The 14637-nt window shown below is 38.7% G+C and overlaps 1 protein-coding gene across 4 annotated transcripts in view; it reads right to left on the reverse strand.

The window, feature by feature from the left end:
• The window catches only part of LOC114080805 (ceramide synthase 3), a 159471-nt gene that overhangs the window by 62143 nt on the left and 82691 nt on the right, over positions 1 to 14637 (reverse strand). For all 4 annotated transcript variants that reach the window (XM_071608667.1, XM_071608668.1, XM_071608666.1 and 1 more), the window contains one exon: positions 4234 to 4352. In XM_071608667.1, the coding sequence (XP_071464768.1) occupies positions 4234 to 4352 (119 nt within the window). The remainder of the gene's footprint in view (positions 1 to 4233; positions 4353 to 14637) is intronic.

A 14637-nucleotide genomic window follows, 5' to 3' on the forward strand; every position in this document is an offset into this window, starting at 1 on the left:
TCCCTGTAAGACAGGTAGGAAATAGGGACATAAGCATATACTGATTTTGTAGATGAAAAATCAGTCTCATTATAGCCAGGCTACTTTCTCAGTTCATGTAAGAAATAATAAAGCTGAGGCTATAATCACAAGTCTTTGGACTCTGCATTTAGTAGTGTTTCCTGAACTTTATCATCGCCTCTGAATTAGATCATAGTCTTTCTCCATAGCTTGTTTTTTTAAATATATATGTATATTTTAGTTGTAGTTGGACATGATACATTTATTTATTTATTTATTTATATGTGGTGCTGAGGATCTAACCCAGTGCCTCTAACAAGCTAGGTGAGTGCTCTACTGCTGAGCTCCAGCCCCAGCCCCTCATAGCTTGTTTTCATAGGAGAAAAAAAGTAGATTTCAATGCTCAGAAAGTTGAATCATAAAAATACTCAAAGGGCATTTTACAAAATGAGAGTTGAAACCTGTCTGCACTTGTCATCTTTGTGTTTGGCCTAGACAGCATTTCTTTGGCTCCCTGGGTTATCTTGTCCAGACAAGAATCAAAAAATAGATGATAAGGCCAGACAGCCCACAAATGCAGCCAAAAGTCTAGGTGGCAAATCTTTTGTATCTCAAACATTTATTGACATCTTGAGTCTGTGCCAGGCACTATGCCAAGCACATGTTATCACATTTTTATCAAGATTTTAACATTTATTTTAACAAGAATATGAAGTTGATACTATAATTAGCCACTTCTCGCAGACCATTGCTTGATTCTCACAACCCTAAAAAGTAGATAAGATAAATACTAAAGGAAACTGGTGCTGAGTGAGATCATGTAAGTCACCAAGGTTATTAAATAATAATAATCAGATGCAAGAGTGCAACCCAAGTTTCACAGTTTTCTGGACCAGTTCTACTCAGGTTTCATCACACCATACCTGAGGTTTTCAAAGTGTGCACCAGGGATCCCTGAGGTCAGAATATTTTTATAATACTAAAACAGTGTTTCCCCCTTTGGCTCTCATTCTCTCACAAGGCTGCAGTGGTAAATTCTAGAGGTTGCATGACATGTGATCATATTGTTGTTCTGAATGAAACTACACTGGTGAAAAGTGTGCTCATGCAGTCTCATATTTTATAAATGTCTATTTTAATGTCTAATACAGTAAATGTCTGACTAATTAAGTTCTTGGGATTTTTAAGAGAACATGGAATCCTGGATGGAGAAGTTTGAGAACTACTGCACTTCATGGATGATAACATGAATAACGATGTACTTGCTGATGCAATTTTACTTGGTTTATTTGGTTACTTCTTATTCCCAGGAGAGGCTTATATAAACATAATTGTGGGAGGGAAGGAAAAACCACTAGAAAAATTCAGAAATTGATCCATTAGGCAAAGCTGGTAATAGTAGGAGAAGAAGGAACTGCAGAGTGAAATCAGAGAAAATGGGCAGTGTGGATTTAGACCAATGGTGAAAGAAGCTGGTGAGGCCAGGTGGGGCAGGATGGGACTCTGTAGTGGGAGAGGTAGAATGGAGCAGGCAGTGTACCTGTGTGGTCAGGCAAGGGTGAGTTAACAGCCACCTGGAGAGTCCTCCCTCTGGCACTGGGTATTCTTTCTATAAACCTTGGGTACTTTGGAGTTGCTTCTTATTATTAGATGGAAATGCTTACTTTAAAAAGAAAGATGTCCAGGTAATATGGAATTTAAATTTTTTAAAGGACCCTCTGTGGACTAAAATCTTGAATGCTGTGGCATGGGACACAGGGGTTACCACTAAAGGAAATAATCATGGAAACAATTAACTGAGCTCAGGGTGCTCAGAGATTAATGTATTTAGACATTATGGAGAGCACCAACAGGATTTTCTGTCTGTTGGAGAGTAATTTGTAAGAGGTTAAAAATGTTAGGAAATACAGGTTTCCTGAGATTTCCAAAATGTCTGGGCTAGTACCTCAGGCACTGATTTCTGAGGTACATTCCAGAAATTAATAGAAAAATTAATAGAAAAATAGTAAAAATTAAACAGCTTGGCATTTTACCTTCATCTATTTACACAGTTCATAATCAACTTTTAACAGTTATCTGATAGAATAAATTTGTGATATTGCTAAATAAGATAAAGCTTAAATTTTACTTGTGGGTTCACTGTTTCCTGAACATATTAGATAATTTCCTGCTTTGCATCTTTGCTTTATGTGAAAATTCCATCCCCAAATCCTGCTTTCTTTTCTTATGGAAACTCAACCCATTCTTCAAGGTTCAGATAAAAAGGTTTTGTCTACTCTGAAAAGCTGTTGTCTAATGCTGCTGATATGCTGACACCCCCCTCTGAAGTCCCAGAGTACATCTAAACGTGATCATGAACCTGCTGGTGTACAGTCCTGCATCGCTGGAGTGGAATAACAATAGGTATTATGGCATTATGGGTAATGGTCAGGTCTCCCCAGTCAGCTGGTTAGGGCTAGGGAACAGGCCTTACATGTTTACTTCCCTCATAAAATCTACACCACTATACACTCTAGGATAGTACTCCATGCTGAGATCTTCAACATGAACCTCTGTATGACCTGACTGACTGGTTAAGGTAACTTGAAATTCCCTTCTCTAGCCTGAACTCTGTGAACATCTTCCAATGGAGAGCACAGCCCAAATGTTTCCAAATTTCTAAATGTTACTCTGTGTAGGGTATGCTCTGCTTGGTGAGAAGAAGGCAGGAGGTGGCAGGCGCAGTATGAGGCAGCAGAAATTATATCAGAATAGGAGAGAGAAGACTTGAACACAACAGCTCCTCAGACAGCTAGGTAACTTTGAGCCAGTTCCTTAAGCTAGATGGATGTGCAGTTTCTCATTTCTCAAACATAATAAGCCCCTGTTGCTGGGAGAATCAAACACACTTTCATAAACTGCGAGGCACTATAATGCATAAGAAATTGCCAGAGAATTTCACTGGAATATGATTCAGCTCAGAAACAGAGAATGAGTCCCAGCCTGGGCACTTTAAGATAAAAATTATCTGTTAGCAATAATGAATGAATGTCAGAAGGGAAAAAGGAGGATGCCATATGAGACCTGATCTACTATGCCCTTCTTTGTGGTGATGAGTTATAGATATCCTTTGTGTCAACCTGACATCAGTGGCAAAGCAGTAACTAATTTTTCAAAAGCTAAAAACCAGAGAGAAGCCAGTTAGAAATAGCAACGCCATGCACGGGAATCACTGCAGGAAAGGCAGTATAAGCCTTTGACCAGAAAGAGGGTGTTTAGAGACACCCTGAAGAATGGATCTGTCCCTCTAGACACTGGCCAACTTACAGTTGGATTACAGACCAGGAATGTATAGAGAAATTAAATGAAGTCATTGAAGTTTTGCCACAGGCTCCAGTTATTTATTTGATTCTTAATTTGGCCAGTCATTTATTTTAACATCAAAATAAAATTACCTGGTAGAAGTCACTAGAAAATGTAAAGGCCTTAAGAAAGAAACAGGCAGTGTCAAATGTGGTAGCAGACACAAACCAACTAATATACATTCATCTGGATATAGAGAAGAGGAGATAGTACGAGCATTGATTGAGACCACCTTATGGGGCAGTTTCTGCCACCAAGAGAGTGACCCAAAGTGCTACAATACGAGGGGGAAAACACAGCAGAACTCAAAGGAAAGAAAAAATAAATCCAGTGGAGCCTCCCTGCCTGGAGACTATTCTAGGTAAACCATGCTTGAGCCCCAGCCCATCCTGACCCTCCTGCTAAGTCATCTGGGATCCAAGAGGCACAGGCTGTGCAATCCACAGGCAGGGCTGGGCTCATGAACTAAGTCAGACAGAAAGAGGTCCTCACAGTTAGTGTCCTGAGAAACACACTGGGATATGTTCTGAGACCTCCTTTCCTCCTACTATCATAGTGACTGGAAACAGGAGAAAAGCCTGTGACCTAGTACCAACCTCAGCTCTAGAAGAGACAACACCAAGTAAGACATATCTTACCTCTTATCTGGTTTTTTTTTTGGTATTTATTTTTCTAAGTATTTAGTGTCTCCTGTCTACCTTAGAGAATTCATAGCTGGTTCATTTCAGAGAGTAGGGAATGGAAGTACAGAAGGGAAAGGAGCAGGCATAACACTCTGACATAACAGAGCTGGTTTGAACCCTTCCTCCACTCCAATGTTAGTATCCTAAGAGGACTACTCTGCTCCACACAATTCTGCAGAACTGCAACAGCTTTGATCATCATTCTTACCAGGCTTCCTGAAATTTCTTCAACCTGCAAGGCCTCTCTTGATTCCGCCGACTCCTAAACCATCTTTCCACCTGGCGCTCCGTCAAGTTACACTTCTTTGCCAGTCCATAAATATCAGTCTGAAAAAATATGAAACAAAACAATGAGTGATAAAGAGCAGAATCAGATAGGCAGGCAGTTAAAAGACAGTGAGCTTGGGTTATAAAATCTTGTATATGAGGGATAAGAGACCTTCTGCCATGAGACCGTGAGCCAGGGAATTTATCTCTTTTGCTTATGGAATTACTCACACACACACATCAACAAAATAAAACAAACAACAGAGAGAACGTCAGTAGCCTAGCTGTTTTACTGAGAAAGACCAAATCTTCCTAAGTCGGTAGCAATCCACATGTTCAAGTTTCATTCGTGAGCTCATTCACTCAGCTAAAAGTTATTTAGACTTGCTAGGCACCAAATAGAGTAGCATAGTTTTAAATGTCAATCAAACCCAATATTCTGATTTTTCCTGTAGGAAAACTGAAGCCTTTTAAGCATTTTAGTGACTGTCCAAGAGCTAAAATTCATAGCAGAGTGTTGTCAGGAACTTAGATTAGTGTGCTGTTACTTTACATGATATAATAGTTTTAGAAGGTAATTTAAGAAAAACAGGTGCTGGTCATTTACTTTCACATTTAATCAGATATACAGCTCATTTCAAACTAATCTGATCTATTTCTAATTATTAAAGACCGGAAGATGGTGACGAATAGAGTGCATCACCCCCATGTACTCGTCACTGCGCAGGTGAATAACGAGATAGAAAGGCCAAAAGCTATCTTGTTAGGAATTTCCAGCAAAATTGGGGTGCACCAAAACCTAGAAGAAGGATTTCCATCACCCGAGGATCGGTTACTGGGGCTCAATCGCAAGTGAATCGTGTGCCCGGAGATTCAGGCTGATTTATCAGTGGCCCGCCCCACTGCTAGAGACTGTGGCACACCGAAAAACGGTGTGTCAGCAACGCGGAGGATGTGCAGATGCTGTGGGTTCCTGCTGGCTGTGCCCTCACTGTGCTTTGGGCTGAGTTCTGGGTTTGAGACGGGGAAGGAAGCGGTCCAGTTCTGTCCTCCACACCGAACAGCCCACCGAAGAAGCGAGTGGCCACCATCTTGGAGAGCTGACATCACCATCGCCAGTTTCCGACAGATCACAGCAAGTTCAGCAATAAAACAGGTGTGTGCCATTTAGCCCATCTCCCATACAGCGGGGAAATCGCATAAAATCTCTCCCAGGCTTTCTGGGGGCGTGATGAACAGGGTGAGAGTGAACAGAGGTGTGGGGAAAGGTAAAGGCACCTGACCTCCAACTCCCCCCTCCCACCAATGGTGAAAACGAAACCTGTCTCACCAGCTCTCGGAGGAGTGGCTATCGGAAGGAATCAAAACAATAGGGGCCGGTTCCCAATAGCTGCACTCCACATCCAGGAAACTGCAGGCCCAGAGTGTAGCTTGAATTTCCGAGAGGTATCACACTGGGGAAGGCCTGGCTGGCAGGAGAAGCGAGGAGACTAGAGACCAGGAATAAAACTAAGCTAACGGGTTTTGAGAGGGGGGGGGGGCGGGGGGTGAGGAGGGAGTGGCCTCACATGGATTGTTTCCTACAGCCAGAGGGCAAAATCTTGGCCCGGAAGGCACAGCACCACCTACTGGAAGCGAAGAAAATAGAAGCTTAACAGTGTATTTTTTTTCTTTCTTTTTTAAATTTTTTAATCTTAATTTTTTAATTGTAATTTTTATTTTACTGCATTTTTTTATCATTTCTTTTTCTTTTCTATTCTTTTCTCTTTCTTTCTTCTCTCCCTCTCTACTTCTTGGTTTGCTTCCTTACCTTTTCCCCATCTTTCCTCTTAAGCATGACCACCCAGATTACGTATAACTTACTAAATGCAAATAGATGAATACTACAAATCAGTCTATAGTCCGCCTAAGCCCTTAACTACCCCCAAGTACTCCTGTCTATTCTCTTGTTAATATCTGCCTGCAGTTGAGCAACCCCCCAAAGAAGCTAACATATACTAACCTCCATACCATCAAATCGCCCGACCTCAACATAAAATCCTAAGTTCAAACCTCAATTCTCTATATGCCATCAAAATCTGTAGGCCGTTAATGAAACTAATGAATTTATCTTAAATCACAATTAAATCCAACATCTCTAAACATTGTCTCCAAACACAAAGAAGAGATATTGGAACTATAAAAACCAAAACAAATTTAAAGGAGAAAACAAAAACACAGCAGACAAACAGAGTTGGAAAGTAACGTGAGCACCATGAAAAAAGAAGGGAAAAAAGGATTACAAACAATGCAGGACAACTTAAATTCACAGGAGAACCTAGAGGCATCAGAAAAATGGACAGAGAAAGAACTCAAGGCACACCTAACTCAGATGGAATGGAATCTTAGAGAAGACATTAGACACCAACTTCAAACAATGAAAGTATACTTTGAAAACGAATTACATAAGCAAATTCAAATGGCAAAAAAAACACCCAGGAGATAGAGATTTTAAAAAAAATCAAACAGTAATCCTAGAAATGCACAAAACCATAAACCAAATTAAAAACTCAAACGAGAATATTACAAATAGACTAGATCAAATAGAAGTCAGAACATCAGATAATGAAGACAAAGTTTATCAACTTGAAAAGAATATAGTCAACACAGAAAGAGTGCTAAGAAATCACGAGCAATCCATCCAAGAGATATGGGATGTCATAAAAAAACCAAACTTGAGAGTCATTGGGATAGAAGAAGGTATAGAGGTTCAAACCAAAGGAATGAACAATCTATTGAATGAAATAATCTTAGAAAACTTCCCAGATATGAAAGATGGAATGGATTCCCAAATCCTGGAAGCCTACAGGACCCCAAACATACAAAACCATAATAGACCAACTCCAAGACACATAATTATGAGGATATCCAACATACAGAACAAGGAGAGAATATTAAAAGCTACAAGAGAAAGGAGGCAGATTACATTTAGGGGTAAACCAATTAGGTTAATGGCTGATTTTTCATCACAGATGTTGAAAGCGAGAAGATCCTGGAACAATGTATTTCAAACGCTGAAAAATAATGGATTCCAACCAAGAATACTGTATCCAGCAAAATTAAGCTTCAGATTTGACAATGAAATTAAAATATTTCATGATAAACAAAAGTTAAAAGAATTCGCAGCCAGAAAACCAGCACTGCAAGGCATTTTGAGCAAAACACTACAAGAAGAGGAATTGAAAAACAGTACCCAAAACCCACAGTGGGAGGTAACTCAGTAAAGGGAAGAAAAAAAAATAACCAAAAAGCAAAAACTAGCCATATTAAAATAAATAAATAAATAAGCATGACTGGAAGTACAAACCATATATCAATAGTAACCTTAAACGTTAATGGCTTAAATTCACCAATCAAGAGACATAGGCTAGTAACCTGGATTAAAAAAACAAATCCAACAATATGCTGCCTTCAGGAGACTCATATGATAGGAAAAGACATACACAGGCTGAAGGTGAAAGGCTGGGAAAAATCATACCACTCACATGGTCCTTGGAAGCAAGCAGGTGTGGCCATACTCATATCGAATAAAACCAACTTCAAACCTAAGTCAATCAAAAGGGATAAAGAAGGACACTATATACTGTTAAAAGGAACCATCCACCAACAAGACATAACAATTATCAATATGTATGCACCAAACAATGGTGCTGCAACGTTCATAAAACAAACTCTCCTCAAGTTCAAGAGTCAAATAGACCACAACACAATAATTATGGGTGACGTCAACACAACGCTCTCTCCATTGGACAGATCCTCCAGACAAAAGCTGAATAAAGAAACTATAGAACTCAATAACACAATCAATAACCTAGACTTAACCAACATATATAGAATATATCAACCATCATCAAGTGGATACACGTTCTCCTCAGCACCACATGGATCCTTCTCAAAGATAGACCATATATTATGCCATAGGGCAACTCTTAGTAAATATAAAGGTGTGGAGATAATACCATGCATCTTATCTGATCATAATGGAATGAAACTGGAAATCAATGATAAAAGAAGGAAGGAAAAATCCTGCATCACCTGGAAAATGAACAATATGTTACTGAATGATCAATGGGTTACAGAAGACATAAAGGAGGAAATCAAAAAATTCTTGGAGATAAATGAAAATACAGACAAAACATATCAGAATCTATGGGACACAATGAAAGCAGTTTTAAGAGGGAAATTCATCGCCTGGAGTTCATTCCTCAAAAAAAGAAAAAACCAACAAATAAATGAACTCACACTTCATCTCAAAACCCTAGAAAAGGAAGAGCAAAACAACAGCAAATGTAGTAGAAGGCAAGAAATAAGTAAAATCAGAGCGGAAATCAATAAAATTGAAACAAAAAAAAAACCACTGAAAAAATTGATAAAACTAAAAGTTGGTTCTTTGAAAAAATAAATAAGATCGACAGACCCTTAGCCATGCTAACGAAGAGAAGAAGAGGGAGAGCTCAAATTACTAACATACGGGATGAAAAAGGCAATATCACAACGGACACTACAGAAATTCAGAAGATAATGAGAAATTATTTTGAAACCCTATATTCCAATAAAATAGAAGATAGCGAAGATATCGATAAATTTCTTAAGTCATATGATTTGCCCAGATTGAGTCAGGAAGATACACACAATTTAAACAGACCAATAACAAAGGGGGAAATAGAAGAAGCCATCAAAAGACTACCAACCAAGAAAAGCCCTGGACTGGATGGATATACAGCAGAGTTTTACAAAACCTTCAAAGAAGAATTAATACCAATACTTTTCAAGTTATTTCAAGAAATAGAAAAAGAAGGAGCTCTTCCAAATTCATTCTATGAGGCCAACATCACCCTGATCCCGAAACCAGACAAAGACACTTCAAAGAAAGAAAACTACAGACCAATATCTCTAATGAACTTAGATGCAAAAATCCTCAATAAAATCCTGGCGAATCGAATAAAAAAGCATATCAAAAAAATTGTGCACCATGATCAAGTAGGATTCATCCCTGGGATGCAAGGCTGGTTCAATATACGGAAATCAATTAATGTTATTCACCACATCAATAGACTTAACCATAAGAACCACATGATCATCTCGATAGATGCAGAAAAAGCATTCGACAAAGTACAGCATCCCTTTATGTTCAAAACACTAGAAAAACTAGGGATAACAGGAACTTACCTCAACATTGTAAAAGCTATATATGCTAAGCCTCAGGCTAGCATCATTCTGAATGGAGAAAAACTGAAGGCATTCCCTCTAAAATCTGGAACAAGACAGGGATGCCCTCTCTCACCACATCTATTCAATTTAGTCCTCGAAATACTACCCAGAGCAATTAGACAGACAAAAGAAATTAAAGGCATAAAAATAGGAAAAGAAGAACTTAAATTATCACTATTTGCGGATGATATGATACTATATATATCATACCCAAAAGGGTCTACAAAGAAACTACTAGAGCTAATAAATGAATTCAGCAAAGTGGCAGGATATAAAATCAACACGCATAAATCAAAGGCATTCCTGTATATCAGCGACAAATCTTCTGAAATGGAAATGAGGACAACCACCCCATTCACAATATCCTCAAAAAAAATAAAATACTTGGGAATCAACCTAACAAAAGAGGTGAAAGATTGATATAATGAAAACTACAGAACCCTAAAGAGAGAAATAGAAGAAGACCTTAGAAGATGGAAAAATATACCCTGTTCATGGATAGGAAGAACTAACATCCTCAAAATGGCGATATTACCAAAGTTCTCTATAGGTTTAAAGCAATGCCAATCAAAATCCCAACGGCATTTCTTGTAGAAATAGAAAAAGCAATCATGAAATTCATATGGAAGAACAAAAGACCCAGAATAGCAAAAGCAATTCTAAGCAGGAAGTGTGAATCAGGTGGTATAGTGAAACCAGATTTCAAACTATACTACAGAGCAATAATAACAAAAACAGCATGGTACTGGTACCAAAACAGGCGGGTGGACCAATGGTACAGCATAGAGGACACAGAGACCAATCCACAGAATTACAACTTTCTTATATTTGATAAAGGGGCTAAAAGCATGCAATGGAGGAAGGATAGCATCTTCATCAAATGGTGCTGGGAAAACTGGAAATCTATATGCAACAAAATGAAACTGAATCCCTTTCTCTCGCCATGCACAAAACTTAACTCAAAATGGATCAAAGAGCTTGATATCAAATCAGAGACTCTGCGCCTGATAGAAGAAAAAGTTGGCTCCCATCTACATATTGTGGGGTCGGGCTCCAAATTCCTTAATAGGACGCCCATAGCACAAGAGTTAATAACTAGAATCAACAAATGGGACTTACTCAAACTAAAAAGTTTTTTCTCAGCAAGAGAAACAATAAGAGAGGTAAATAGGGAGCCTACGTCCTGGGCACAAATTTTTACTCCTCACACTTCAGATAGAGCCCTAATATCCAGAGTATACAAAGAACTCAAAAAATTAAACAATAAGATAACAAATAACCCAATCAACAAATGGGCCAAAGACCTGAACAGACACTTCTCAGAGGAGGACATACAATCAATCAACAAGTACATGAAAAAATGCTCACTATCTCTAGCAGTCAGAGAAATGCAAATCAAAACCACCCTAAGATACCATCTCACTCCAGTAAGATTAGCAGCCACTATGAAGTCAAACAACAACAAGTGCTGGAGAGGATGTGGGGAAAAGGGTACACTTGTACATTGCTGGTGGGACTGCAAATTGGTGCGGCCAATTTGGAAAGCAGTATGGAGATTCCTGGGAAAGCTGGGAATGGAACCATCATTTGACCCAGCTATTGCCCTTCTCGGACTATTCCCTGAAGACCTTAAAAGAGCATACTACAGGGATACTGCCACATCGATGTACATAGCAGCACAATTAACAATAGCTAGACTATGGAACCAACCAAGATGCCCTTCAATAGATGGATGGATAAAAAAAAATGTGGCATTTATATACAATGGAGTATTACGCAGCACTAAAAAATGACAAAATCATGGAATTTGCAGGGAAATGGATGGCATTAGAACAGATTATGCTAAGTGAAGCTAGCCAATCCCTAAAAAACAAATGCCAAATGTCTTCTTTGATATAATGAGAGAAACTAAGAACAGAGCAGGGAGGAAGAGCAGGAGGAAAAGATTAACATTAAACAGAGACATGATGTGGGAGGGAAAGGGAGAGAAAAGGGAAATTGCATGGAAATGGAAGGAGACCCTCATTGTTATACAAAATTACATATAAGAGGTTGTGAGGGGAAAGGGAAAAAAAATAAGGAAGAGAATTAAATTACAGCAGATGGGATAGAGAGAGAAGATGGGAGGGGAGGGGAGGGGGGATAGTAGAGGGTAGGAAAGGTAGCAGAATACAACAGTTACTAATGTGGCATTATGTAAAAATGTGGATGTGCAACCAATGTGATTCTGCAATCTGTATTTGGGGTAAAAATGGGAGTTCATAACCCACTTGAATCTAATGTATGAAATATGATATGTCAAGAGCTTTGTAATGTTTTGAACAACGAATAAATAAAATAAAATAAAATAATGGTTGAAAAATATAATGACAGTTTATCCTCTGGAAAACACTAATCTATAGGCTATGATTTAAAATTAGAAACAATATGGATGATGAATTAGTTCAAAGGTTACAACCTCAGTGGTCAACTAGGGCCAAACAAAACAAATTATCAAGTGGACCAGATCCGTTTCATAATAAATAGGATTTTAACACAGGTATGTTTTATATGTTATACTTGGGGCAATAGTCTTTATTTCAGACAAATAAACATGTACTTTTTTGAAATTACAATAATTCCTAGAACTTTATCAATATAAGAAAAAATTTTTTCCTTTTTATTATACTGTGAAAAAATTAAAATTGCCTAAAACTGACCCTCAGTTTTGGCACTGAGGAAATGAGCAGTAACTATGTGGATGCAGCAAATAGAAAAGCACATGTCACATCACTGTCTGATGATTCCAGAGACAAAGCAGTCAAAGGATGTTGATGTGAAACCAATGTGTTTTAAAAATGTGGATCAATACCCAGAGGAAAGGTTTTTGTGTTTGTTTGGGTACTGGGGATTAAACCGAGGGTCACTCAATCATTGAGCAACATCCCCGGCCCTTTTTTATATTTTATTTAGAGACAGGGTCTCACTGAATTGCTTAGGGCCTCATTAAATTGCTGAGGCTGCATTTGAACTTGTGATCCTTCAGCCTCTTGACCTATTGGGATTATAAGCATGCACCACCATACCCAGCCCCCAGAGATAAATTAAAGCCAGTAGCAGTGAACACTGTGAGGCCATACAAAGCCTGACTGCAGGCCAGATGGCTGAATACCCAGCAGTCTGTAACCAGCCAGATAGCTTTTGCTGTATCATCTCATAGGATTCATCGAATCATTCAGGGCACAGAACAACAGCAGACAAAGTCATCAGAAGCTACCACACTGAAGGCCTGGAAGAGGACTAATTACAGCTTAATATCCCTACCAAACTTAATAATCTTACCTTAATATCCCTACCTAACTTAACTTGATCTGAAGAGAGGGAAAGAAAAACGAAACAAAAACAGGATACAGCCCATATTAGTCTGTTTCCTGTAAAGTACACCCTCTAATCTTTTTTAGGTCAAGGGTTGGCTTATTGCTGTTTGTTTTATTCTTCTGAGGAAATAGAATAGGCAACTATTCATTAGTGCCTACTACTTCTGGGCATTGTGCTAGATGTTGGAGATCTAAATGAATGAGACTTCCATGGGCCTCCTCACAAAGTATGATAAGGATGTCAGATGATATCACAAGGAATTATAATAAAATAGTATGAGTGCTGAGATAGAGAAAGATCAGGGTACATGGGACTTTACTCCATGTAGGCAGTTCCTGGAAGTCTCCCTTCAGCTAAGCCCTTAAACGTGCCCCAAGGAAAAGATGAGGAAGCCAGTGTCCTGCAGAGGAACCCACATGTGTGGTCATGGACAGATGAGAGCAGGGAAGCCTTGAGAAATGTAGAGTCTCCTAGAAGGGGAGGAACAACTGAGAAGAGGGTAGAAGGATGTAGCTAGGGTCACTTAGGAGGACTTCACCTGGAATTTACCAGATTATAGGCTGCTTGTGTTTTAAAGTCTCCCTCTTATAGTGTGTAAAGAATAAATGAGCAGGACGGAGACTGGAGGTGGAGATGAAGTTCATGCTGCCCTCCTAGGCCTCTGCTCTTCACAGTAAGGGTCTAACAACCGAGGCTGGACAATATTGAAAGTATGGGGGCAGCAGAACCTGGTGGGAAGGGCAGCAAGGTGAAAATAGAGGACCCTGTCCTCTTGCTCCCTAGCAGCAGAGTCTCCAGCTCTACATTCTGTCTTGGGAAAAATGGCATAGTAATGAGGCCATATGCTTCCAGCCTCCCAGGAACAGCCTCCTAGGATCAAGGGATGGGAATAGGCTATGTCAAGGATCGAGTGCTGTGTCAGTGATAGAGATTTTTATGGCCAAACACAGAAAGGAGAGCATGGACTGAAAATTATTTAAGAAAAAAGTATTATTTCCTTCTAAAATAATTTGAAAACATTATTGATCCCCAAGACAGATGATATAATTCAAATCCTATTACGTGGTCCATAATAGGACACATTCTCAAATGCTGCTATTCTGTATTCTATGTGTTCTGAGAGTGAAAGGGCTCTGGGTCTAACTTTACTGTTTTAAACATTTCACTCATTCATTCAAAAATAATCTCTCCTTACTAGTGTCAGGCACTATTCTAGGCATTGGAGATCTAGCATTGAGCAAAAAAACCTTAAGTTCTCACTTTCATTCTGGAATTTCCCCAGATCTTAGAACAATCCAACTTTGTTATTATCCCACCACTTCCATGAATATCTGTTTAATATATGAATCTAAAAGATAATAATTGTATATGATTTGAAGGCTTTTCATTTCTTGTTTTTGAGTAGAGATGAACCTAATTAGAAGTCAGTCTTAACAATACTGGCCTCATGCATGACAATATTATTAGGTGAGAAATCTTGCAAGCAAAAGTTTCTAGAAGTATTTAATTAATACATGAAACAAGCAATTATTGAACATGTATATGCACAGAAAATTGGGCAAGATGTTATTGGAATGGAAACAAGCACAATTAAGTGATCAGCAATATGCCCTTGGTATAATTTGAGTTGAAAGACATGTTTTAAAATGCTTCTGTAGAAATCAGTAAATGATAAATACAAAATTAATGGTATGGACTACAAATAATAAACAATGACCTTTACTGAGCATCCACTATG

The sequence above is a fragment of the Marmota flaviventris genome, chromosome 2, assembly GCF_047511675.1.
Source record: "Marmota flaviventris isolate mMarFla1 chromosome 2, mMarFla1.hap1, whole genome shotgun sequence".
Classification (NCBI taxonomy): domain Eukaryota; kingdom Metazoa; phylum Chordata; class Mammalia; order Rodentia; family Sciuridae; genus Marmota; species Marmota flaviventris.